At 34.9% G+C, this 27,804-nt stretch overlaps 2 protein-coding genes across 4 annotated transcripts in view; one reads left to right on the forward strand and one right to left on the reverse strand.

Annotated features, from left to right (window-relative positions):
* The window catches only part of LOC113052742 (uncharacterized), a 96,089-nt gene extending 88,742 nt beyond the window's left edge, over positions 1 to 7,347 (forward strand). The window contains exons 2-5 of one of the 3 annotated variants that reach the window (XM_026217170.1): positions 2,814 to 3,084; positions 3,576 to 3,685; positions 4,416 to 4,631; positions 6,993 to 7,345. In XM_026217170.1, the coding sequence (XP_026072955.1) occupies positions 2,814 to 3,084; positions 3,576 to 3,685; positions 4,416 to 4,631; positions 6,993 to 7,141 (746 nt within the window). In that variant the 3' untranslated portion in view covers positions 7,142 to 7,345. Of the gene's footprint in view, positions 1 to 2,666; positions 3,085 to 3,575; positions 3,686 to 4,415; positions 4,632 to 6,992 lie in introns of those variants that run through there. The other 2 variants (XM_026217169.1, XM_026217171.1) reach the window with 2 other exon arrangements.
* Positions 7,348 to 7,495: 148 nt separating this feature from the next.
* LOC113052744 (protein FAM102A-like) lies at positions 7,496 to 26,944 on the reverse strand. The gene is made up of 11 exons (XM_026217173.1): positions 26,574 to 26,944; positions 17,101 to 17,215; positions 15,846 to 15,875; positions 14,110 to 14,226; positions 12,952 to 12,998; positions 12,716 to 12,837; positions 12,514 to 12,615; positions 10,688 to 10,856; positions 10,490 to 10,611; positions 9,671 to 9,740; positions 7,496 to 9,590 (listed from the first exon to the last, which is right to left on the reverse strand). Exons 1-11 carry the CDS (start codon positions 26,714 to 26,716, stop codon positions 9,545 to 9,547), a joined length of 1,083 nt encoding a protein of 360 aa, XP_026072958.1. The 5' UTR covers positions 26,717 to 26,944; the 3' UTR covers positions 7,496 to 9,544.
* Positions 26,945 to 27,804: the final 860 nt, after the last annotated feature.

Below are 27,804 nucleotides of genomic sequence, written 5' to 3' on the forward strand. Positions count from 1 at the left end.
GCAGTGAGAGGAGCAGGAGCAGTGAGAGGAGCATGAGCAGTGAGAGGAGCAGTGAGAGGAGCAGGAGCAGTGAGAGAAGCAGTGAGAGGAGCAGGAGCAGTGAGAGGAGCAGTGAGAGGAGCAGGAGCAGTGAGAGGAGCAGTGAGAGGAGCAGGAGCAGTGAGAGGAGCATGAGCAGTGAGAGGAGCATGAGCAGTGAGAGATGCAGTGAGAGGAGCAGTGAGAGGAGCAGTGAGAGGAGCAGGAGCAGTAAGAGATGTAGGAGCAGTGAGAGAAGCAGTGAGAGGAGCAGGAGCAGTGAGAGGAGCAGTGAGAGGAGCAGGAGCAGTGAGAGGAGCAGTGAGAGGAGCAGGAGCAGTGAGAGGAGCATGAGCAGTGAGAGGAGCATGAGCAGTGAGAGATGCAGTGAGAGGAGCAGTGAGAGGAGCAGTGAGAGGAGCAGGAGCAGTAAGAGATGTAGGAGCAGTGAGAGGAGCAGGAGCAGTGAGAGATTGTTTTTATTTACCCCCCCCCCCCCTTTTTTTATCTGGGCTTTTTGCTGTTGTTGTTTTTTTGTTCAGAATGGTCTTATGTGTTTCATGGATATTTTGTTCACTTTAGGCAATACTGTCAAACCTGTTCTGTTGTATCATACCGTGTTTCTACTGTACCTCCTGCAGTAAACAGTAAAGGAAAAAATAGCTTTTTACTGGAATGCTTTTGAATGTGAACATTAATGTGCATTTGGACATACAGTTCCTAACCAAGAAATTTAGTGTAAAACAGTGAATTGCATGTTCTGCATGCAAATACCTGTAAAACTGAGACTAAAAAGCCTATGCAGTTTTTGTAATATCAACAATATCCAGTATTTTGAAACCTGGTGTACTTTGATTGACTGCATGTATCTTTTGAGGTGAAAACAAGTGTTATTCTTTGACAGGATAATTTAATTTTGAGTCAGATTTCCAGTGTTTTGGTAAAGTTGGTGTGTGCAGAGAAAGATGTGTTCTATTTTGAAATGAAGATTTAGTATATATTTAACAAAATGTGTTTTTGAGAAGAAAATTATCCATTTGGCCAATTGTGTTTTGTAGGTGTGAGTCTGTGTTAAGAGTTTAGAAAAAGTATCTGAAGTATGGTTAAGCGCTTGCTAGCGATTGAAAAAAACTGTAAGTGTCAGCGATCAGCTGCTTGACGGTTGGGCTGCCGCCTCGTTCGTTTCCATGGTGACGTCCTCCGCTCCAGTTCTGCGCGCGCGCACATTACAGCACGTGGAAGTCACGCAGAATTTCACTGTTTTATTTCACATCTATTTTTGGGCTAAATTTGGACCAAATCCGACAGACAAAACAAAGACCAACTTTTCAAGTCAATTTTGAAGGCCATGACCAGTCGAGTTGATTAAAAAAAAAAAAAAAAAAAAAAAAAAAAAAAAAAAAATTAAATGAATTAAAAATAACCTTTCCAAATGACGTATGGTGGCAATCCAAGACAATACATACCACCAATAGAAGAAAGCAATTTACCAATAGAGACCCACAGGGACCATTACTGTGACCATTACAACCAACATAATTCCCATTATAACCATTAAAACCATTACAAATTTTGTAATAGTTTCTATTGTTTGTGTGTTCATTTTTTTTCAGCAGTAGCCTACCCACTTAGACCATTACAGTTTTCCAAAGAAACCACTAAATTTATTGGAGTCATAATGGTTTCTACTGGTGTCCAGTAGATACCACTAGAAGTTTCTAAAGGTGTTCTATTGGTCCTTAATGGTATCCAATAGACAATACACGCCACCAATAGAAGAAAGCAAATTACCAATAGAGACCCACAGAGACCATTACATTGTCCATTAAAACCATTAGAATTCCAATAAGAACCATTAAAACCATTACAAATTCTGTAATGGTTTCTATTGTTTTTTTCAGCAGGGATATGTGGTATAATGTAATCATTTTACTAATAATAAGTTTTTATACTTTATACTATTTTATAAAATTATATTAAGGTAATCACTTTATTAAACAAATACAGTTTGAAATATAGAAACTTTGTATATTTTATACTATTATATATTATTTTATAAAATTGCATATTATACAATGTAGGCCTAACCATGACTAATTGTAGCTCGTAAATTGTATATTTGTTATATTTCATTCTATTATACATATTTTTTATTAACATATATATGTTAATAAAAATGTATAATAGTATGAAATAACAAATATACAAAGCATAAAAACTTTACAGTACAAGCTGTATTTATTGTTAGTAAAATGATTAAATTATACTACATATTTCTTTGAAAAAAATATATAATCTAAATATTATATATGTTACAAACTGAGGTACTTACAGTTAGTAAAATTATTTTCTAAGACTGTAATTCCTATGTTTTTGCAGTTATTTTGGGGGGATTCATCAGACAAATGTGACTATTACGATTTTTAGTAGAAAAATCCGGCTAGCAACATTTTCTAAGAACGTTTTTCTAACACACCTATGATAGTTTATATATATATATATATATATATATATATATATATATATATATATATAAAATTATATCATGTAATCACTTTACCAACTAAATACAGTTTGGAATATAATATATTTTATATATAGTCACTTTATAACTATAAACAGAGTGTGTAATGATGAGCTGTTCTGTTGTTGGTCTAGAGCTGTGCTGGAATCTGACACATTCATGTGCATTATTATCACTCGTGTGTTACTGACTAGTGCTGCAGGGCTAGTTAGTGCTCAGACTCAGTACGTGATGGGTCTCTCTGTTCTGACTGTGGTTTGTTTCTCTTTAGGCCTCACAGCAGCTGCTCCTCCGTCCGAGCTGAAGCACAGCGGCTGTATTAAAGTGAACCGGTGTAAATGTCTGATGCGGGACGGGTCAGGCCTCATCGATCTGGCCTCAGTGGCGGACGAGGATGGGTTCATCCAGAGACTCAAACCCCTGCCATCAGCGGTGGGAAACACAGACGTGCTGCTGTCCTTCAGCCCGTGTCTGCCCTTCTCACAGCCCGAGGACTTCAGCATCAGCGACTGCACCGATGTGGCTGCTTGTGTCAATATACGGTCAGTTCATCACATGCCTAGTGATAATATACTGGATATAAGCTTATATATCATCTGTCTTTGGGATGAAACATGATGTTATATGTGACCATGGACCACAAAACCAGTCAGAAGTCAAGTCAATTTCTTTAAAACTGAATAAATAATCTTTCCACTGATGTATGGTTTGTTAGGATCAGACAATATATGGCAGAGATGCAACTATTTGAAAATCTAAATATTGAGAAAATCACCTTTATTATTGTTGTCCAAATGAATTTCTTAGCAATGCATATTAGTAATTTAAAAAAGAAGTATTGATATATTTAAGTTAGGAAGTTTACTAAATATCTTCATGGAACATCATCTTTACTTAATATCCTAATGATTTTGGGCATAAAATAAAAATCTATCATTTTGACCCATATAATGTATTTTTGGCTATGCTACAAATATACTCCAGAGACTTGCGACTGCTTTTGTGCTCCTGAGTCACATATATGTTTCTGTAGGATTCATCAGGACGACAGGGTCATCAATCAGTACGTGAACTATGGCAGACATGAAGGCAATAGATTCAGCTATAATGAATCAAAGAAAACTCTCACGGTGTCTTACTCCGGTAAGTAACTGTTTCAAGCATGTCTTTAATTATTCACTTAACTTAAAGGCTTTTAGCAGATTCTCTTATTTAGTGTCTCATCAACAGTACAATGATCTTCTAAACTAGTCTTGTAAATTGAAAAATAAAAGTAAATGCTCTTTTAAATGAAATGTACATTAATTAGTTTCAAAGGAATTAACATGTATATTTGTATATATATATATATATATATATATATATATATATAACTATAATATATATGTTTTTACATTTTATTTAATATTAAGTTATTTATCAATTTAAAATGAATTAAAATTTTGTCTTTTAGATCATGTCTGTAGTTTTGAGCTCATCTATATGCCACTTAAAGTAAAAAAAATGACAACAAATACTTTATGCATTAAAAATGTACAGCAGTTAACCTGGATATTATTTAATATTTTCAGATTTTAATTTTCTATGGTATAGTGCCATGTTGTTTTTTTTAGTTTTATTTATTATAGTTAATTTAGTTTTTCATTTTGTTGTTATATTTTGTAGTAAAATGAGAAATGCAGTCTTGACAGCTAACTAAAATAACAAGTTTATTTTTATTTTATTTTATTCCAAGTAAAAAAAGATCCTGCTAACAATACCAAAAAGCAAATCTTGAACACTACAGAAATTTCTCAGGATCATTAAAACATTTCAGAGAACAGAGAAGATCTGCCATATATTTTGACCTCTGTGACCTCTGTCTCTCTATCAGTGTTTCCTGACAGCGAGCCTCAAACTGTGGTTCATTACCAGTGCAGCCCGAATCACTCCATCACTCACAGCCAGAGCTTCAGTGCAGACGGACCCCTGCAGATTTGGGTGGAGAGTCCCTGTGTGTGTCCGAACGCATGTGAGCTGGTGGACGTGGGCCCTGGGACCATCTTCCTCATCATCCTCTGCCTCAGTGGGACCGCTTACTTCATCATAGGTCATTCTGCATCTCTCAGATGAGCTTGTAGTGCAGCTGGAGTTCAGTAGAGGGCATAACAACCACATTAACCACCCCAAACTGATCATAATTACGATTTATCCCAAAATCTCAGCTGTGTAGTCAGCATGTAAAAACATTATACCTTGACTAGGAGCGTTTTTAGTCTTTCCTAAGTAGGACGAAAGGCCCCCATCCAAATTATTCCCATTAACTTTTATGATACAGTTTTGTGTAGGCTATATGGATATCTTTCCCTGTACAAAATGTGTTGCTCGTTCACAAGCTGCATGCATCGAGCAATAAACAGTATCTTCATCACGGATGCACAAACTATTTTGATCCATCAGTGAATTGTAAGTACTTTAAAAATACAAACCCGAGCCCAAAAAAAGTTGGGACACTGTACAAATTGTGAATAAAAAGAGAATGCAATGATGTGGAAGTTTCAACATAGATGACATATCAAATGTTAAAACTGAGAAAATGTATAATTTTAAGGGAAAAATAAGTTGATTTTAAATGTCATGGCATCAACACATCTCAAAAAAGTTGGGACAAGGCCATGTTTACCACTGTGTGGCATCCCCTCTTCTTTTTATAACAGTCTGCAAACGTCTGGGGACTGAGGAGACAAGCTGCTCAAGTTTAGGAACAGGAATGTTGTCCCATTCTTGTCTAATAAGGCTTCTAGTTGCTCAACTGTCTTAGGTCTTCTTTGTCCCATCTTCCTCTTTATGATGCTCCAAATGTTTTCTATTGGTGAAAGATCTGGACTGCAGGCTGGTCATTTCAGCACCCGGATCCTTCTTCTTCGCAGACATGATGTTGTTATTGATGAAGTATGTGATCTGGCATTGTCATGATGGAAAATGCAAGGTATTCCCTGAAAGAGACGGTGTGTGGATAGTTTTCCAGCCTTGACCCTTACAAATAGAGATTGTTCCAGATTCTCTGAATCTTTGGATGATATTATGCACTGTAGATGATGATAACTTCAAACTCTTTGCAATTTTTCTCTGAGAAACTCCTTTCTGATATTGCTCCACTATTTTTGCCGCAGCATTTGGGGAATTGGTGATCCGAATCGTGGATGTTTCGAGGTGGAAAGCAGTTCGGAATGGAAATATTCATATTTTATTTGTTAACAACATACTTTTCGTACCTTTTTTTCAGTAAATGTTATGCAATTAGAGAACTAAGCCAATAGTAGCGCTGACGGTGTCATTTGATTTGGATGGGAACTTCAGATTGTGAATCATTTGAGTCAGTTCGGGAGTACAGAGCGTGATTCATTTGAGTCAGTTTGGGAGTTCAAAATGGATTTGCAAATCATTTTAGTCATTTTGGGAGTTCGGAGTATGGACCCTGAATCATTTGAACCAGTTCGGGAGTTCGGAGCGGGATCGCGAATCATTTGAGTGAGTTTGGGGATCGCAAATCATTTGAATCAGTTCGGGAGTTAGGAGCGGGTTCGCGAATCATTTGAGTCAGTTCCGGAGTTCGGAGCGGGATCGCGATTCAATTGAGTCAGTTTGGGGATCGCAAATCATTTGAATCAGTTCGGGAGTTCGGAGCGACTCCGCGGATCATTTGAATCAGTTCGAGAGTTCAAAGCGGGTTCGCGAATCATCTGAGTCAGTTTGGGAGATCGATACGGGATCACGATCATATTAGTCAGTTTGAGGATCGCAAATTATTTGAATCAATTCGGGAGTTCATAGCGGGTACATCTTTGTGTACTGTTGATTTAAACACTCAACTTGAAAACTCTGTACTGTCAGGTATTTTGTCTTCTTCTGAGTGTGGATTGACAAAAAAACTGTTATAACAGCATATTATACAATCTATTCCATGCTGTCTTAAATTGAATTTATTACTTAATAATCTTAATTGTTTCTCACAATTCTGAAATGAAAAAGTAATAATGAAGTGACATGACGTGGACAACAAGTATGGTAACCCAAACTCTGAATTAGTGCATTTATCCCATCCTCTAACTATTAGACCACAACTTCTCCGTTCTAATTTTAATTGCAAGATTAAAAATTTTTTTTTAACTTTTATGGCGAAAAAAATCTTTTGAGATTTAAACTCCGAATTTGAAGAAAAAAAAACAAAAAATCGACATGCAAACTTGCAAATATATATGCGTGGGACTGTTTTATTAATTCCACTCGTGAGTATTTGTCCGAATGCATCACAAACTATTTCAGATACCATTGCTATCCCACTTTATCGAACAGATCAACAATAATTAATTGGCTTTTAGCTAGCATGAATTTGATTTATCAGTAATATTTTGACATTTTGACGTATGGAAATGATCAGATGTCCTCATATCCTCTCTTGTGTCTGTAGGATCATGTGCGCTTCGGCCGTTCAGGACTAGTAATGGTGTTCAGATTGCTCCAGAAGACAGTGTTTGGTGTATGATCTGTTATCAGCTCAGCGAGCGTCCAGACGACTGCAGGCGGAAGAGGAACTACTCGCTGACCGACACGCTGTGAACATTACATCAGTCTCTAGTTTATAAACTCCAAATGCATATGTTACGAAACCCACGCTTAAATAAACACTCCCCAGTACAACTCATGCTTGTTTAAAAAGAAATCGCCAAGATTTACTTATGGCTTTACAAAGTATGTCACACACCGGACGCTTTACTCACAAATTGATTGAATAAAGCAAATCGAATGAATAAATGACTCCGCGACTCTCTCTTAGTGGCTTGCTGCCACCTACTGGTAATTTTTTTGGTTAATTTTAAATTAAACCCTAGTAACTAGTTTAATCATATTAAGGTAAAATTAAAATAAATCTAATGTGCAACAAACCTTCGTAATGACGACGAAGCAGAAAGGTTAAAACAGTTTCTTAAACTTTATTAAAAGCACATTTGAGATTCACAAAAAAAGTGTGCTACATAGTGAATTTCATTGAAATTATAGACATTTGTTAAGTTATAGGTCTATCTCATTAATATAGCATTAAAATGTTAGCTTATCTGAAAAAGATATGAAGGATTTGTGCATTTTGTACTCTTTATCTGGCTCCAGAGTTAAAATACGTGTAAAGATCTCAGTGTTTGGTGCTGAACAGATGGACATCATTCTGCTTGTATGATCCTAGTGTTTAGTGCATTAAAAATGCATTTAGCATGTGCTAAAATTAATATGCCAATCTGGAGTACGTTCACATTAGAATAAATGAGAGAACTCCAGTTTAAAAGCTTAAAAACAATGGAAATATATGAATAAAGCAGTTAAAAGACTCATACAAGCACTCCGTTCATATGAGCAGCACTGTACACATCTGAAAAGAGTCGATCACAGCTTATCAAGTGCACTTGAAGCATGTCTTACTGTAAAACTCCAGCACAATTTGTCTCAAGGGATTGTTTTACGAAGGAAAAGAAGCAGCCAGCTGGTTCTGGGAAATCTGAGGATGTGTGGAGTTCCTCTGTACTGGAAAAATCAGCCACGGTTGAATGTTTTCAAGAGGCGGATCTGCAGCGTGAGGGCCGTAAAACTCACTTTCACAATGATAGAGAGAGATTTACTGTCCTGTCAGCGATGAGTGAACCATGAGGGGTTGAAATCATTTATGATATTTGTGAATAATCAAACATTAGTGTCACACTAAACATCAACAGCTCGTGATAAACCAATAAACATGTTCTTACAGAAACTGTATTTAGAAATATTATGTATTTTGTATTTATTGTATGCAGTTTGGCTCCCAAATGTATTTGGGTGAATCTCATGAAATCTCGCTAGAAATGTCCAGGTCATATTTCATCCCAAAATCGGAAGAATTTACTGAAAAAAAAAAAAGACTATTATTAGTCTTTTAAAGATTTGTGCTAATTTTTTTCCTATATATATAGATTTTTGCGTTGCATATACATTAATAATAATAATAATAATAATAATGTGTTAAATAAAAAAGACAATTATTAATATAATAAAGCAAGCAATTAATAGTGCCATATTGATTTATATTATCAAGCCAATTAGAAAACAATGCAAATAAAAAAGGGGTAATGAAAATCATTGTGAATAAGCAATAATGGGAATTATTTGTAATGGGAATAAACAGAAATTGCTTATCAATGTTACAAAAAAAAAAAACTATGGCAAAAATGGTGAGCGAGTGAAGGAATGCTACATTTTTCCAAATCTGATGAAGAAACAAACTCATCCTAATCTTGGATGGTCTGAAGATGAGCACATTTTCATTTTTGCCAGATCCTAAAATAGGTTTAACTTCCTCTTTATAAATAAATAATTCATTTTCATTCTGAACTTGAGCTACAATATGACCTGGGCGGTTTTGGTGAGATTCTCCTGTAAAGTGCATTACGCTGATTTTCTAACACTAGAATCTGTGTTGCACAGCAGCAGGTTTAATAGTGAGAGTAAAACCACAGACAACAGACGGGACGTCCTGTGGATCCGCAAATATATCTGGTCCTTTCACAGCACTCAGACCGGCTGGTGCTCCAGGAAAAGCCTATGCCAGGAGCCCAATCATAAAAAAACTTAGTGTTCACCACAAACTAAAAACATGGCATCAGACTCAAGACACAAGAACACTTACAGATGTGAGAGGAAGAAACAGACGAGACAAAACACACACACTGTACAGTGTGCAGCTGGAAGCAGACGACATGAATGTGTAACCGTTTCCAACACAGAATAAAACAAATAATAATACAAACTTTTTATCTCACAACTTGAATGTTGGTTCTTGCAAATCTGAGAAAAAGAGAGAAAAAAACCCCTGCAAGGGTTTGGCACTCAAACGTTTGTCTGATCAAATATCTAATGCAGCAGGTGATTGGAATAGATTTGTGTGATTCTTCCAGTATTTTGATGAAGTGATAACACAGGAGCAGCACGGGTGTAACTCTAATGGCTTTCGATGACGACTGGCTCATACACACCGGCAGAGACCCTGTGAACACAACACAGAGTATGATCAGTGAGTTTGTGTGTTTTTGCAGCTCTTGATGCTGTATCTTTGTGTTGAATCACCTGTTTCCCAGCTGGATGCCGCTCAGCGCTGTCGATCCGTCTCTGCTCACAAACAGTCTCAGATTACTATCTGAACACACACACAGACCGAACAGAAGGTGAACAGACTGCAGTGAACACATGAACACATTCACACCTGGGTCAAATGCATCTCGCTTGTAAGCAGATTTTGTCAAATGGAGGATCATTATTTCATTACTACATACATCATGGTGTCACCACAAGTTTGTATCTGTTATGACATTGAGTGAAGTCTTTTGCATGTCAATTAAATTAAATTAGAGTTGTGTGTTTTATTGCATGTTTACATTGAGTTCCATTTTTAATGCAAATACATAAATTGTATTTAAATTATATCTGAAAAAATGTATTTTAAAATCTGCATCAATACTCGAATTACAAATAAAAAAAACTGCAATAAATCATTTTATTAAACTATATACCGGTAGGTTAGCATTTAATATGTATATTAAATGTACTCGATATGCAATATATTTAATATACTATAAATAATGAAATAAAGATAAAATATTTATTTATTTTCAGATTGTATACAAATAAAAGTGTGTGTATTGTCATTTAAATACATGCATCAAAACTGGAAATACAAAAATAGAAACGTAAATCTGCTATAAATTATTTTATAAATCATGCTTCATTTTTCTTAAAGTTTAAAATCTTGTTTCGGCCCAATAATTATAAGTTTTGTGAGCAGACGCATTCGTATTTCCACTAGAAGTGAACAATGCATCAGTGTTTAGACACAGTTTACAGCTCAGCTGAAATGGAGTTTGATTGTCCTGTTTCTGAAATGCTCACCTTCGTTGTTACTGATGTCAGAAAAGTTCTGACTCTGGACGATCTTCTCCACGATGTCGTCTGCGTCGATACGCGTGTCGTTGACCCAGGTCGGTTGATCCTCCACTGAATCCTGCTTCCTCCTGCAATGAACAGAAGGAAATACCAGTTACATTTACTGTCAGATATTTTGGTTTCTCCCGACTGACGTGAACGTACCGCGGCGGTCTGTTGGAGGGTAGCATGGGTCGCGGGGGTCGTGGAGGTCGTTCGGGACGGGTGTCACTCTCAGACGGGGTGTCGGCGCTCACACTGCTGCCTGTAGATGTGTTTCTGCGATGGGTCAGATCAGACAGACTGGAGGAGCAGGAGTGTTCGGTGCTGTAGCCTGTAAACACAAACACAGATCAGTGTGTTAAACAAACACAATTGTGCAAGATCAATAAACACCATGCAACAACTTCTCAGAAGAGCGATTTTATGATGTTCCTAGGTTGCAGAAAGTGTAGTAAACCACGGAAACCTGTATTTGAGCTTTGAACAGAGAAAAGGTCTGGTAATGGCTTCTTTTTCATTGATTCAAAGTAGTTGTTGAATGTAGAGGTCAACCGATATATCGGTTTTGCCGATTAATCGGCACCGATAATTGATTGCTGGAACGATCTGCAAAAATCCATGGCAATGGTTTTTCCAAGTTTTGTCTATTGCTGGAGCGTCTGAAGGTCCGCTGTTATTAGAAAGTGCAAGAGTGACCTCTAGAGGCAAAAACACTGACGCCACGTGCTGTTTGTTTGATGTGGGACACTTCAACTGTGGATTTAAAACAGACAACGAACAGTGTGTATACAGTATGTTTTAATTCATAATTTGTTGAATAAAAAAAAAAAGTAAAGCACTATTTTAGTTTTCATTCAGTATACAATTTAAAAACTATTGGTTAATCGGTATTGGCCAGTGTGGTCCAACCTGTAGTTGAATACGAGTTTAACAAAATGTCATTTCAGACTAAATCAAATAATTTTGACCTTCTCCTCTTAAAAATCTTCACCTTTTGTTTTAATTAAAGTGATAAATCTTGACAATTCAAAGAGTTAAATAGGAAAAAATACAAAAACAAACATCAGATGACAGTAAATAAACACTAGTACTAGAAAGTACTACAAATCAATAAAAAAAATGTGAAAAATATTATGCATGACAAAAAATTATATATCTTTATAAAATTTTGTGAATTTTACTTTTTTTTAAAGACATTGTCATCATCAGTCAAAGTCACGTGTAAAAATACAGATTAAAGTTATTACAGAATAACATGATTTAATGTTATTTTAGTATAATTGAGATAATATAATATAGTATTTTCTCTTTAGTAATTTTTCATTTATATTTTAATATTTTTAAGATAATTGTATTTTTGTTTTTACATTCTCATTTTAACTTAGTTTTAGTAAATTAAATTTAGTAATTTTACCGTTTTTGTCATTTTATATATATATATATGTATATATAAAACACCTTCTATTAAATTTTTAGTTTTTGTTATTTGTCATTAAGTTAACTTTAATTAGATAAAATGATTTTAATTTTGTTATATGTCTTGTGTTTATGTGTTATTTCAGTTAAATATTTTTTTATACTTTTATTTTTAATTTAAGTTTAATAAAATAATTTTATAATAACATCTGTATTTAATAATATTAAAAACATACCTAATCCATGTCATATATAACTTACTTAGATGCAGCAATGACTTGAATAAAGCACACAAACACGCTGTAGCTGATGAGAAAGTGCTGGGAAACATCTTTAAGTGTCTTTTAAGTGCTTTTGCGGCGAGCGATCCTGAAGTGTCAGTAGCAGTATGTTAAAAAAAAACATTCCCACACAATAGCAGGGAAAAAAGACAGGAAGCTGTAAGCACTTCCTGAATCAGTAACTGGCGACGACATGCAAGAAATCCTACAGAATTAACTAGTTTCCTTTCTTATGGAAAGTCAGTCGGTCAGTGTAAACACACACACACACACACACACACACACACACACCTGATAGTTTGCTCTGCTGACTGGCATAACTTGAGTTGCGTGAGTGTCCCGTGTGAAAGGATTCATCAAGACTCTGACCCTGATCCACCTCCTCGGGAAGAGCTAAAGAACAAAAACATGACATGAAATATTGGGATGTCATTCTTACTGTCTCTCATTCGTGTCTGTGATATAATACAGCGTTAATGACATGTGCCTTTACCGGAGCTGAGTACAGAAGGTCTCCGTTTAGCCAAAACTTCAGCGGTTCCTTCTCCTTTACAGTCCAGCTGCAGGGAAGGGTCTCGACCGGACACAGATATACATTTGGCAGTGCTCGGCGGACTAATTACACACAAAAAAGCCTTTGTGACACTCATGTAATCAGTAACGTTGCTCATTATGTTTGTTTCTGAGCCTGAAGGAGGCAGAGCAGACACCGAGAAGCCACACACTCACGTTTTGAAGCATGGATCTCCAGATAAGAGGGTCATTCCGATGGTCACCTGACAGGAAATGACAAGTTTGATTTTCACAGATCCGTTTAACATTGGGAATAATGCTTGCATAAAAGACTTCAGTTTAATGTCTTTGAAGCAAGATGGAGAACAGCTTCAAGAAAATTACATAACCAGGAAACAACAAATCATGCAGGAGAGAGCAGAGATAAACAATTATATATTTATAAACCCTGGAGTGTTATTGTTTTCTTTTTGTTCATATTAAACATGTTAAGTGTCTGTTTTATTTCCTTTATTTATATATATATTTATTGAATTTCTGTCTATGGTCCTTTGTATTTCCATCTCTTTTAGCTTGATTTTTAAAAAATGTGAAGTTCCTGTTTTTATTGATCTATTCTCATTTATTTCATGCATTTATTTACAATCTTAAATTATTTTTTCTTTATCTTCTGTCCCTTGTATTTGCACCTCTGTTGGCTTGGTTTTAAAAAGGTTAAGTATCTGTTTCGTCTTGTATATTTTCTTAAATTTTTATGTATTTATCTATTTCCATTTTATGTATTTATTTATTTATTATTTGGAATTAATTTCTTAAATTTCAGTCTACTATACCTTGTTTTTGCTCTTGTTCGCTTGATTTTTACACTTTAGGTTCCTGTTTATTTATATGTACCTGTATTTTTTCATTTCTTTCTATTTATTTTTATTTTGTTTATTTGTTTGTTTGTTTTAAATTAATTTCTGTCCGTTGCTTTTGCTCCTCCATTAGCTTGATTTAAAAAAAAAAATCTGTTTTTTTAAATATTTTCCTTTATTTTTTATGTATTTATTTTTATTTTTTATTTATTTATTTTACATGAATTTCTATCTGCTGTCCCTCGTTTTTGCTCTTGTTGGCTTAAATTCCTGTTTATTTATAAAGTTTAATCTTTCCATGTTATTTATTTATTTTTTTTTTTTGTTTGTTTCACATTAATTTCTTTCTACAGTGTCTTGTATTTCACCCTTTAGCTTATACAACGGGGGCAAAAAATATGAGACTTTTTTAATGGATATTTGATCAGTTTTATTGATATGTTTTCATTTATTTGTATTTTATTTATTTGTTTTCTGTCCACCATGAATAAATGAGTGATGCTGTTTGACCTCTGACCTTCAGGATGGAGTTGTCCTGCCGTGTGTTCTTGGTGTCGTATCCCTCCAGCAAACAGCAGCGCGCGGTGGATCCCGAACCAGCAAACTCTGCCATGTTCAGATCAGCAAAGCCCAACTGAGAGCATCACACACACACACACACGTTTATAAGCACAGGATTCCCATCATGCAATGCCAAATATGAAATATGTGCTGATTTGGTTTGGCAGGGTATAGAGCATATGGTGCACATCAGACTCATGCTCCTGCTTCAACACTTTGTTGAATCTCTGCCTTTCATAACTAATTCGATTAGAAGTTTGATCCGTCCATACGGGAATATCACAGTCATGACAAAATGAATGGTACGTTTCCCAGAATAATCCACTTCCTTATGTTTCCGGAAGTAATTGGAGAGTTCGTTTGGTGAGCCTCTTTCATTCATTATTTGCTATTTTGAGACCAGCGGAGCGTCATTTCTGTTGCACGTCTGAGAGTTCGGTAAACGTTTAGTAGTCGGCTTCTAGTTAAACATCCTGTTGACTTATTGTGTCTCCACGAGGGGTTAATTTCCCTGAACACCTAGCGCTGCCAGACGCATTTATTTAAAGAGCGCTTCTCCTGCGGGGCATGTGTATTTTTAGATGGGGGAAATCCTTGCCCTGCTGCAGGAGAAAATACAAGGAAAAGTTAATTGACTGCCAAAGAATGCACTATCTAGGGCACTTCTGGGTCCGGCTGCGAGATTGAATGGTCTTTTATGTGAGCGCTACTAAGCAATGCTTATGTAAGCTAGGCGTCACATCCCTGAAACCTACAGTCGGATGACTTTAACATCATAATGAGCGTGTAAATCTTATGACTAGCCAGACAAATGAGTTTACAACATCAAGACGAGGTGAACACAATGATGCTGTAAAGTCTAATGTGTTGATGATGAGAGAAAACCAAAGGGTTTGCAAAAGCAATGCTTTATGGTGCAAATCAAAAGTATATAAAATTATTAATCCAGTGACAGAGAGAAACTCAATTTTATCTGTTTATTAAACTGAAACTGAATTGATGGAAAGAGAGACAAAATTGATGCACGTTTAAAGCTTTATGCAACATGACATTCAGATAATAATTGTCTCTATATTACACACAGTTGATATTTTATCCAGATTATGATGATGATGACTGACTCTGTGTTTAAAAGTTTGGGGTCTGAAATATTTTTAAATGAATGTCTCAACAAAGATGCATTTATTTGATAAAAAATACAGTAAAATATGTAATATTCTGAAATATTATTACAATTTAGAGTAGCTGTTCTCTATGTGAATATCTGTTAAACAGTAATTTATTTCTGTGATCAAACCTGACATTTTTCAGCATCATTACTCCAGTCTTCAGAAATCATGTAAATATGATGATTTGCTTCTGATTATTATCAATGTTTAAAACAGTTAATATTTTTATTCTGCAGGATTCTTTGGTTAACAAAGTTAGAAAATTTATATTTGGAATAGAAATATTTTATAAAATTATAAATGTCTTTACTGTCACTTTTGATCAATTTAAATTGATGCTCGATAAATGTATTAATTTCTTTCTTTAAAATAAATGAAGAAATTATTACTGCCCCCAAACTTTTGGAGGTTAAAAGTTTTCATTTTAAAGAGATGTAAAGAGATAAATAGTTTAATTAATCCTCTGAATGAATGTTAAATTGCATCTCATTTCTAAAGGAAAGATGTGGACGCTTTCACTCACCTTTGAATAAGCTTTTCCTCCTTTGAGTTCCTGAAATGAAAAAAGGGAGAGTGAGAAGTTCAGTGATCACGAAACGCCATCGATGTTTGTCCCAACCAGTGTTAGGAGAAACACATTACAAGTAACGCAAGTTCGTAATCAGATTACTTTTTTCAAGTAACTAGTAAAGTAATGCATTATTTTTTAATTTACAAAAGAATATCTGAGTTAGTTTTTCAAATAAGTAACTTTAAATAATTGATTGACAGCTCTCGAGTGCCCATGTTGAGAAAAATCAAAAGATGTTTCTGTAGTTCGAAAATAAATATGAATATGCATTAATTCATCTCACTCAAAAAAATAATAATTACAGATTCAGTATTTCTCAAAATGAATAAAAATAATACAACGAGAATATGATGCAAACCTGCAATAGTTAAATGTTAAACAACACAAATAGCCTTTATGCATTTACTGTGTTTTTTGGACTATAAGTCGCACCTGAGTATAAGTCGCATCAGTCCAAAATTACGTCATGATGAGGAAAAAAACATATATAAGTCACACTGGACTATAAGTCGTGTTTATTTAGAACCAAGAAGCAAGAGAAAACACTACCGTCTCCAGCCACGAGAGGGCGCTCTATGTCTTCAGTGTAGACTACAGGACACTGAGCAGCATAGAGCGCCCTCTGGCGGCTGGAGATGGTAATGTTTTCTGTTAGTTCATTTCTCTTGGTTCATGCCAAATTAATTTTGATAAATAAGTCGCACCTGACTATAAGTCGCAGGACCAGCCAAACTATGAATAAAAGTGCGACTTGTAGTCCAGAAAATACAGTAATTCTTTTCTATAAACCAATGTCTTTGCTTCTTACCTTTGATGATCCAGTGCAACCATACTTATTAACATTTTTGTGCCTTTTTGTATTACTGGAGTTTGCTGAAATTTCTTCTTCTGCATTCTACTGTACTTTGGCTTTAATATTTGCCAAAAACAGAACTTTTTTTTTATTTTACAAACAAACAAGCAAGCCCATTCCAGATTTAAAAAGTAACGCAAAAAGCATTCCTTTCCATAAAAAGTAACTGTAATTAGTTACTTTTTTAAGGAGTAACTAACTTTTAGAATATTGTAATGCATTACTTTTAAATGTAACTCTGATCCCAGCACACCTTCATGAGCAACACTTTAACTTCCACTTAACTTTTTACGCTCAGCTCGGACCCTAAGCAGTCTTCAGTGAGCCCAAATCATGAAGAATTCATCCTCTCACCTTCCTGACAGAGACGCGACACACACAGGGGTCCAGGACGCCGGTGTTAGCGCTCATTTTGCAAACAAAGGAGAACCTCTTCATCCAGCGAACGGCGTTTTGGTGGACCTCTTCTCTGTGGACGACAGAACAAAGATCCAGGACTGTTATTTCAGACACATGCCTCCAGTCATGCCTCCTTTAAAGACTAAACTAAACCGAAGAGAGTTTGTTTCATGACAATGTGAAGGATTATGAAGAACATGTGCTCAATGATCAGTCAATGACTGGCCAGGCACCAAAATGAGTTTTAAGGAAACACTAAAAATGAAAGTTTTCGTTGAGCAGAAAACGTAAAAACAACTAAAATCTTAAGCTAAAATTGATTTTCTAATCAACACACAATGCAGTTTTCATATCAACGTTATCAATGTTTCTACATCAATTCGCATTTGGAAAATAACTTTAATAAAAACTAGTTTTCATGACATATTCAAACGTACATGAGCTTCTGAAGACATTGCTAACAGGAGAAGTCAAATAAATGTAATATAGTGCGTATATTTATCTCTCTAGAATTGTTTTTCTATTAAACTAAGTTTATGTGCGTTGAATGGCTTTCCTGAAGAAAATATAACATAACTTACTGTTAACAAGATGTTTTATTATTTTATAATAGCTTGTGATTATATGAGACATAATACATTTCAGTACGTTTAGCATTTTTTTTAAATACCTCCTGATGTTCATTCGTGTTTATTTCGCGATATAACTCGAGGAACAGATGATTAGTTGACTTATACGAATGTCAAGCCGCCAAAAAAAAGCATCGAAATGACATTTAATGCATGTATTTTGTAATAAAATCTACAATAAATGTATCAATCTAATTGATTTAATAACCAAAACAGACATTTAAATTGCAAATAAGATAACCATGCTTATACTCCAGTTATCGCTGTTGAAATACAACGTTTTAAACGATTGCTGAAAACTCATTTTCATGACAGGTTTATTCAAACATACACTAGTTCATGAAGACATCACTGACAGGTAAAGTCAAATATAATCAATATGTAATATATTTTGGATATAAACACACACCAGAACATCTCCATCTACAAAACCATGGCATCTCTTCCTAATCCATCTTCACACACACACACACACACACTTCATACCGCACTGAGAAGTGGTATTGGTGTGACTTTCATGTTCTCGGACTAAAACAAAGTGCATACATGTTTGCAGATACTCACACACATTCATCAACATGAGGACACACACACACACACACACACACACACTCGAGACAAATTAACCCTAAACCATGATAACCTTTGCTCTGTTTGTGGGGCCTCGGAGAGACTGTGGCATTTAATAACTCGAGCATACTTAAAAACACACTTAAAATGTGTTTTAAGAGTCAAACTGACGCCAAACAGAAACAACTTTTAATCAGCAAGGATGTGTTAAATTGATCAAAAGTGACTGGAAAGACATTTAAAATGTAACAATAGATTTCGGTTTCAAATTAAATGCTGGTTTTTTGTTTTACTTTCTATTTGTCAATGAATCCTGAAAAATAAAATGCATCACAGTTTCCACAAAAATATTGTGCAGCACAACCGTTTTCAACATTGATGATAATCAGAAATGTGTCTTGAGCAGTAAATCGTCATATTATTCTGATTTCTGAAGATCATGTGACACTGAAGACTGGAGGAATGATGCTGAAAATACAGCGGAGCATCACAGAAATAAATTACACTTTACAATATATTAACATGGAAAAGTGTTGTTTTAAATTGTAATAATATTTCACAATTTTACTGTAATAAATGTTACCATAGTGAGCAAAAACATACAAAAATTGACCAACTCAATCCTTCGAACATGTGCATTTTTAAACATATAGTCTCTATGACCCCAAACAACAAAAACAGTCAAATCAGTCAGAACACGTCAGAAGAGATACAATTTATCATCTTCATATAAACACACACACACACACACACAGATTCCAAGAATCCCCAGTCTCTGAACACATTGAGGGTCATCAGAGGCTTCAGTATCGTACGTTTCTTCTGTTCCAGCACTTCTTGTAATCAGAGCCGATCTGGTTCATTTTCTCCCCCCCGACACACACATTCTTTCCCAGCATTCCACGGGCCACGGTACTTTGTCCTCTCACTGTAGTAACCACAAACACTTTAATACTGACAGAACAGGAGAGTAAAGAGAAAAAGAGGACACCCATAATGCACTGAGAAAGTGTTAAAAATGATGTTTTTGACTTGAGCCAGTAAGCAACCCCTTAGAAACCACTCCAAATATTCTGAAAAGTCAACAGCGTAGCATCTATATGGTTGACAACACTTAGTATGCAAGATTTGCATGCACTTTTTCCTCAAATATCTAATATTTTAATGGAATGCTGCTCTAAATTCCCATCATTTACAAAGCACCAATTCCTACATGAAACAGTCCCACAAACAACAACACAACAGGCTTTGTGCGATCTTGTGGTTCTCCTTTCATGCTCTCGGCTCGACTCTCTCCCACGCTGGCCAAACGCAAACCCAATCAAGCGCTCCTGAATGGACCAATTGTTGGGAGACTCGGGACAATTCAGAGCGCACAAAAGATCCATGAGCGAGATTCATGTGGAATAAATATGCATTAGATGCGAGCCAAGCAGAGTAACAGGGAGCGAAGGTTTGCTGGGAGAGAGAAACCAGAGGCAGGTGTGTGAGATTCACAACTCTTTATTATCAAAAAATAATCAAGACCAAATCAACTTTAACATTAAACAGCTTAAAACACATGCAATGTTGTGTTTACATTTTTAATAATAATTAGTCATTCTATTTTGTATATGATGTCATTTTTATTTCGTTAGTTTTTTATTATATTTGTATAAATTTTATTTTAAATATTTTTTTATTTTTATAAATTTATAATTTTATTCGCTTTAGTTTATTTCGTGTTTTTATCATTTCTAAATATTTTTTTATTAGTATTTCTTTATATAATTAATAATTTTAATTTATTAGTTTATTTAGTTTTGGTAATTATAATACTAAAAATGAAAAAGATTTCCTTGGCAACTAGCTGAAATAAGTTTTCATTTTTTTATTCTTTTGTTTTATTTTATATTAGTTAATGTTTAGCTTATTTCAAGTAATGTTTTATAGAATGTTTAGACATCTTTTTATAGTTTAAGTGTTAATATTACTACAGTGTTCTTTTTATTAGTTTTTTTATATATTAAAACATTTTATAATTAGTTTTTATTCAAGTTTATTTCAGTTGTAGTTTTACTTATTTTAAATCATTAATTCAAAATAAATAAAAAATTGAAAATTCCTTATTTTTTGTATTTTATTTTATTTCAAGTATCAACAATCTTTTTTATGGTTGTAGTTAACTATAATAACCCTGGTGTGTGTGTGTGTGTGTGTGTCTCTATACACACACACACACACACACACACACTGTATTAACGCAAATAACCCTGACTTAGGGTTAAAATCCAATGCTATCAAAATCTAACTAATTATCACATGCACAATATTAAACCATCAGTCAGTAACTACAAAAATATGCTGATTGAAATCATGACACGGAGCATCTGTTTACATCTGGCTCTTAGTGAAGACGCACTTCCATGACAATGATCTAGAACAAGAAATGTATTTGATGCAATTTAATTTTTTTCTCAAATGCATCAGAATGCTCTCCTTCAAGCTGACTAATCTCAAAACAGGAAGTGATATCCAGAGCAGCCAATGAATGAAGTGCTGAGTTGGACCAGCTGTGTGCAGTCACCGGGCCCCGCAGCATCAGATTTGGACAGGAAGTTGGTTTAATAAGGCCTCTGGTACACACAGAGTAGTGTTTCTGTGGCTCAGTGGTAGAGCCTTGCATTAGCAGCGCAAAAGGTTGTGGGTTCGATTCCCAGGGAACAAATATCCTGAATGCACTGTAAGTCACTTTGGATGAAAGCATCTTGTAAATGTTAAAGTAAGAAGCATCCTTATTTATTAATTCATGCATTGATGATGTCCATTGTCCAGCAGTAGAGTGACCTGATTTTAGAATTATTCCTATTATTATTTATATTTTTTATTTTATGTATATAATTTGTTATTATTTCATTAATTAACTATTTCTATGTCATTCAATAATATTAATGTTTAATGTGTATAATTTACTTTGCATTCTTTTATACACACATATATAGTATATAGTATTATTCATAGTAATATTCACATTTTTATTAGATGCATAAAATGTATTTAATGTTTGTTATTTTATATCATATTTATATATGTATTAATAAAGATATTCACATATTTGTATTAAATGTGTATTATTTATTTATTTAGTTTTGTTATTTAGTGTTGTCTTAGTAGATCAATTTCTATATTATTATTCATAATAAATATTAACATATTTTACGCATATAGTTTTATTTCTCCCTTCAAGTATTTGTCAAATGTCTATTAGTAAATTATTAATTGTTACTTTATATTCTTATTTTTATTTATTCAGTATTACTCATAATAATACTAATATATTTTTATTATGTAAATAATTCACTTAATGTTGTTATTTTTTATCTTTTACTTTATTATTACCAATATTATTAATACATTTCTATTAGATGTGTATAATCTATTTAATTTATTATTATTATCATTATTATTGTATATTACTTGCTAAGTGATTCCAACAAAACTTGAAGATCTTTTAAAGATTCATGAACCTTTTAAAAAATTATTGCAGCTTTTTTTTCTTTAGTTTTTCAGTAGAATGACAATAAACCTGCAAACAACGGCTCTGAGAAAATACATAAAGTCATTCATTCGGATTAAAAAAAAATATATTTTTTGCATACAATATTTCATCAAACTATGCATGCACAGCGGTTGAAACTACACACACTTGAAGTTCCCCTCTAAATTAAATCAATACAATGAGTGAAATCAATCAGCCGCACACAGTTCTGAACTCTCTCTCAATCAATGAAGATCACATGTGACTTTCATGAAGCTGAGGTCAAAAGGTCACAGCACAATTGCAAACAGCCAGCAGACATTGCATGATTTACAAACCCAGTTGCATAACTGCTAATCTGGACAGAAAGTCCGAGGCTGTATGTAAGCCCTTGTTCTGGATTTATATCTACTGGACATCGAGGAGGGAGACTTCCCGAAACACGAACCATAAATCCAAATGCCCCAATTACATAACACAAGCCCCATAAAGGCCAACGAGTGACCCTTTGAACCGCCAGCTGCTTACAGCATTAAAGACACGTCTCTCATTACGAGAGCAAGCTGATAATCTGCTCTGAATCATGATCTGAGCGGGTCGTGCTCGTATGATGGGTTTATGGCCTTCGTGGACGCTGTAATTAGGACAGAGAAAAGCAAGAGAGAAGAAGAGCGTGCACATGTGTGTGTGTGTGTGTGTGTGTGTGTGTGTGTGTGCACACTGGATGCGTATCGTCCAGTATTGAGACAGATACTCACGGTCAACAGTTTCCAGAAAATCTGCTTACACAGATCCAGGAATCAGCAGAGACAAAACACATCTGTTCATATCTGTCGCTCAGTGGACAAACAAGGGTTTTGAGCTTTATGAGTCACTACACTAAAACATTTATAGAATCTGGTTTAAGTCACAATTTAGACTTTTCTCAGAATTCTAAATTTACATCGCACCATTTTTACTGCTTTTCTTCTGTAGTCTGATTCGATTTAGACTTTTATTCCTGGATTTTGTGTTTACATCTCAAAATTGTGACTTTTTACATCTTGCTACTTTTGATAATAGTCAAATGTAAATGTTGCTCTTAATGTAGCATATATTCATGATTTCTGAAGATCATGTGACACTGAAGACTGGAGGAATGATGCAGAAAATACAGGATTTCACTACAATAATAAATTACAATTTACAATATATTTACACACAAAACAGCTATTTTAAAATTGTAATAATATTTAATAATGCTACTGATTTTACTGTGTCTTTGATCAAATAAATGCAGCCTTGGTGAGCAGAAGAGACTTCAAAAATCGTAATTACTCCAAACTTTTCAATGTCTGGAACTTAAACATCGCAGCACGTCTAATTTAATTTGATTGGGGATATCTGCATTATTCATCTTGGCGTGTGAGAATGGTTCATGTTTGAAGTGCTGTAATCATGAGTTATATCTGAACCTGGGATCAAACTCATCCACAGCTTGTCAGGAGCTAAAAACAACATGCATGCTGGGTAAAACACGCAGGTTTCACAAAACTAGAGGAAAACTGCACATGTGGCATAAGGCTACACACTCAGTGGTTTGTGCTTTTTATGGTTAAGCTTTAAAGAGCTATGGCCCAGCAGACCTGCTCTAAAACTACAGATTGTTATGCTGAAATTTAAAAAAAGACATCCAAACAACTCCCTTCATCACCTAAAAGTCCTAAAACTAAAGTTACACTACAAGTAAACACAGTTTCCAAGCTTGAACAAAACTTTCAGTTCTGGAATTAATTAAATGTGGATAACAAATAAGCCTGTAAATAGAGTAAAGGTGTCCTGAAAACATGAAAGAGATTAAAACAGCCGGCCAATCAGAAGACCTCGGAGGCGGGGCTAGCTTTTGTTTACATTAGCAAGCTTCCACTATTTAAAGAAGTCACTTCTCTCATTTAAACTTTAGCAGCAAACTTTAGCAGGAACTCAATGATTTACTCCAGAAGGTTTATAGAAGTGTCATTTTTCCTGTATTAAAATGTTTAGTAGCAATATATGGAGGTAAAGAATGATGTTTATGGCTATGAATTGTTATATTGGTGCATGTGCTTGAATGCTCTTTTCGAAAAAAACATAAAAATTAAAACAAGATGCGTGTTGATGCTTTATTTTATTCTCATTCTCACACACACACACACTTTTGAATACAAAAGGTAAAACAGTAAAACGCCTAGTTTAATGAAAAAAAAAACTACATATATATATACACATATATATATATATATATATATATTACGACTAAAGAGACACAATGGAGAATGAATCATTTTTCATTAATTTGCACAAATATAACCATTTATCGCCATAAACCGCATTCTTTGCTACTAAAACAACATTTGCTACAAAACATTTTAATAGATGAAAGATGCTTTGCATGTTAAATTATACTATCTATATCACCCAGCAAGAAAACTGCATCAAACATCTCATTTATTGCTGTGATGCAGAAAACAGATGATGGCCTCATTCCTCGTGTTCCTGACATCTGTCTGAAACAGTGTGAAACCAAAACCACATTTAGCACTGAACTTCCTGCTAAACATCAAGCAACCTTCCGTTTCTGATGTGTTTCAACAATAAGCTACAATCCTCAAAATCTAGACACGCAAACAGCAGGATGCTGAAGCCAATCTGTCTGCGCTCTCCATTCACTGCCATTAGACTAGTGTCGACTCGTGGGAGGTGTGTGTGTGTGTGTGTGTGTGTGTGTGTGTGTGAGGGGAATGTTAAAAAAAGAAATAAATGAGACCTTAAAGGTCTTGTGGTCTGGCACTGGTTCTCTCATAAACTGAACAAAATCAAAATCAAAACTACGTTAAAGCAGGTTTTAGTCTTAAGTTCACACAAAAATTTAAACTTTCTGAAAATGTGCTACCCCTCAAGATGCATTTGAGTTCATAACGTTTGTAGAAATGTAGCATTGCATCAGTGTCTCATCACTGCAGTGAATGGGTGCCGTCAGAATGAGAGTCAGATAAAAACATCACAATAATCCACAGCACTCCAGTCCATCAGTGAACATCTGGAGAAGACAAAAGCTGTGTGTTTCTCTCCTGATTCAGGCAAGACCATTTCTTCACCGAAGAAAGCAATATTTTTATCAGACTCTCGTTCTGACGGCACCCATTCACTGCAGAGCATCCGTTGGTGAGACACTGATGCTACATTTCTACAAACCTGATGAAGAAACAAACTCATCCTAATCTTGGATGGCCTTAGAATGAGTACATCTTAAAAAAAAATTTGGGGGGGGGGGGTGAACTATTTTTTTAAAGGCACATTATTGCAAATAAAAACAGAACTTGCAACACAAAACTCCTGCAGTGAAACACTGAGATGAACAGATGGAAAAAACTGATGTGAAGAAGAGTGAGTTTTTCCTGTTATTCTATGAGTGTGATGAGAAATGACTGAAAAACACTCACAAACAACGATTTTACAACACATCGTTTCAGACTGACTTTACAAGTGCTTTTATAGGACACCTATAAGTTTGAGTCACGAGTAAAACAAATGACAATGTTAAAATGCAACGCCTAGATTACACAGACAAATTTCAATCATGGATCTCATAATGACATTAAAACAGGATACAGACAGAAGTATCAGACGACAAAAAAAAGTCCAAATATCCAACAGACACTGCATCTGGAAATGATCTTGAACATGTGAGTCTGTCTTCACTTCCCTCGGGTCACATGTCACATCCTCATGCAACCACTGAGATGATTACTTCATTATTAGCGTTACTTTAAAACTAAATCTATGGTCAGAAGAAACTAAAATGTAATAAAGAATGGTTTTAATCTCCTAGAACCAAATGCTCAAAAAAATACAAATAAAAAAGCGTCTTGACAATGACAAGAGGGGAGGGTTATAATATTTAACAAAAAATAAAAACGTGAACTAAAATAAATATTAACTGAAAAAAAATAAATATATATATATATATATATATATATATATATATATATGTTTTTATTATTATTATTATTATTATTTTAGCTAGTTGGCAAAGCAGCATTTCTTAATTTCATCTAGTTTAACTTGATGTACAAAAATAGCTTAAACTAATATACATATATATATATAATTTAAAAAATAATTTCCATAGACTTGTAAAAAATAATAATAATAATAATAATGATGATAAAAAAGACAAAGACACATAAAAAACTAAACCTCTACAAAAAAAATTTAATGAAAAAAGGCATATAAAAATAAAGACTAAATCAAAATATTAATCTAAACTATTAATAAACTCAATAACACTGCAAGAAGGTCCTGCTGAATTTAAAGGGAAAACAAAAATCATTTTAAAGCTGCACAGCAACAAGTACCACAGTACTATCAGCATTTTAGTACCCTAATTTATTTTATTTTTTACCATGTTACCCTTATAAAAGCACTGTAGTGGTACCATGACTCTCTCATGACTTTTATTGGCTCTCTCAATAAAAGCATCAGACTGCAATACTACAGTACAGAAATCAATGGTATTTACATTCAAAATAAAAAAGTTCCCTGCTGTTTTAACCATTTCACACTTTTAAATTCCTTGTATGCATGTATGCATGTAAATACAATGATGCATGAACTACAGTTAGAATGAGAGCATGCAGAACTACAAGCATAAACAAATGAAGCGTCCACAGATGATGATGAAGATGTATTACCTGGATGATGAAGCAGTGAAATCTCCATCCAGCAGTCGGATCTTACAGAACAGAACTCCGTTGACAAACGGCACAGCTGTCAGCTCCTCCAGAGTAACGTGGGTCTGAAACTTGAACTTCTTCTTCTTGACGAGAAACGCCATGAACTCGAGCTCGAGATGGTTTGATTCTCTAAAATGAACAGTGTGCAGCGGTTTTTAACTCTCTCGGCGGGATCATGGTTTCATTCACTGCTCATCCGCGGGAAAAGAAACACAAATCACAGCAAACTTGAGAACTGTGAGCTCGGAAACATCAGCAGCTTCGAGACTGAACTCGTGTTTCTGTCGGGATGTGATTCTTCTGTTCCTCACTGTGTGTTCAGCTTTACTACAGAGATTATGAAGCTCCGCCCCTCTCTCCAGGGACGGACCGGGACCATGTGGCATTTTACAACTAAAATGTTGAAGCTGCTTAGCTGTTTTAACTATAGTTCGGGATGGAAATATTGATATTTTATTTGTTAACAACATATTTTTCATACCTTAAAATCAGTAAATGTTATGAAATTAGAGAACTAAGCCAAAAGAGTTCAGAGCGTGATTCATTTGAGTCAGTTTGTGAGTTCAAAGCGGTTTTGCAAATCATTTGAGTCATTTTGGGAGTTCGTAGAGGGATCGCAAATCATTTGAATCAGTTCGGGGGTTCGTAGCGGGATCGCGAATCATTTGAGTCAGTTTGGGAGTTCGGACCGGCATCGCGAATCATTTGAATCAATTCGAGAGTTCGGAGCGGGTTCGCGAATCATTTGAGTCTGTTCGGTAGTTCGTAGTGAGTTCACGAATCATATGAGTCAGTTCGGGAGTTCAAAGCGGGTTCGCGAATGATTTGTGTCAGTTGGAGATCGCAAAACATTTGAATCAGTTCGGGAGTTCGTAGCGGCTTGCGAATCATTTGAACCAGTTCGGGAGTTCGAAGCAGGTTCGCGAATCATTTGAGTGTGTTCGGGAGTTCGTAGCGGGTTCGCGAGTCATTTTAGTCAGTTTGGGGATCGCGAAACATTTGAGTCAGTTCGGGAGTTCGTAGCGGGATGGCGAATCATTTGAGTCAGTTTGGGGTTCTCGAATCATAACTGTAAATGGATAGGCATTTTTAATTAATTTAGTAGCTAGTTCTAATTACGTTTTCCAAGCGTGTTTAGGTGTGATATGTGAACTCTATTTTTTTTATTTTTTTGTTTTAATGATGAGCC

The sequence above is a fragment of the Carassius auratus genome, chromosome 33 (assembly GCF_003368295.1).
Source record: "Carassius auratus strain Wakin chromosome 33, ASM336829v1, whole genome shotgun sequence".
In the NCBI taxonomy this organism is placed as follows: Eukaryota; Metazoa; Chordata; class Actinopteri; order Cypriniformes; family Cyprinidae; genus Carassius; species Carassius auratus.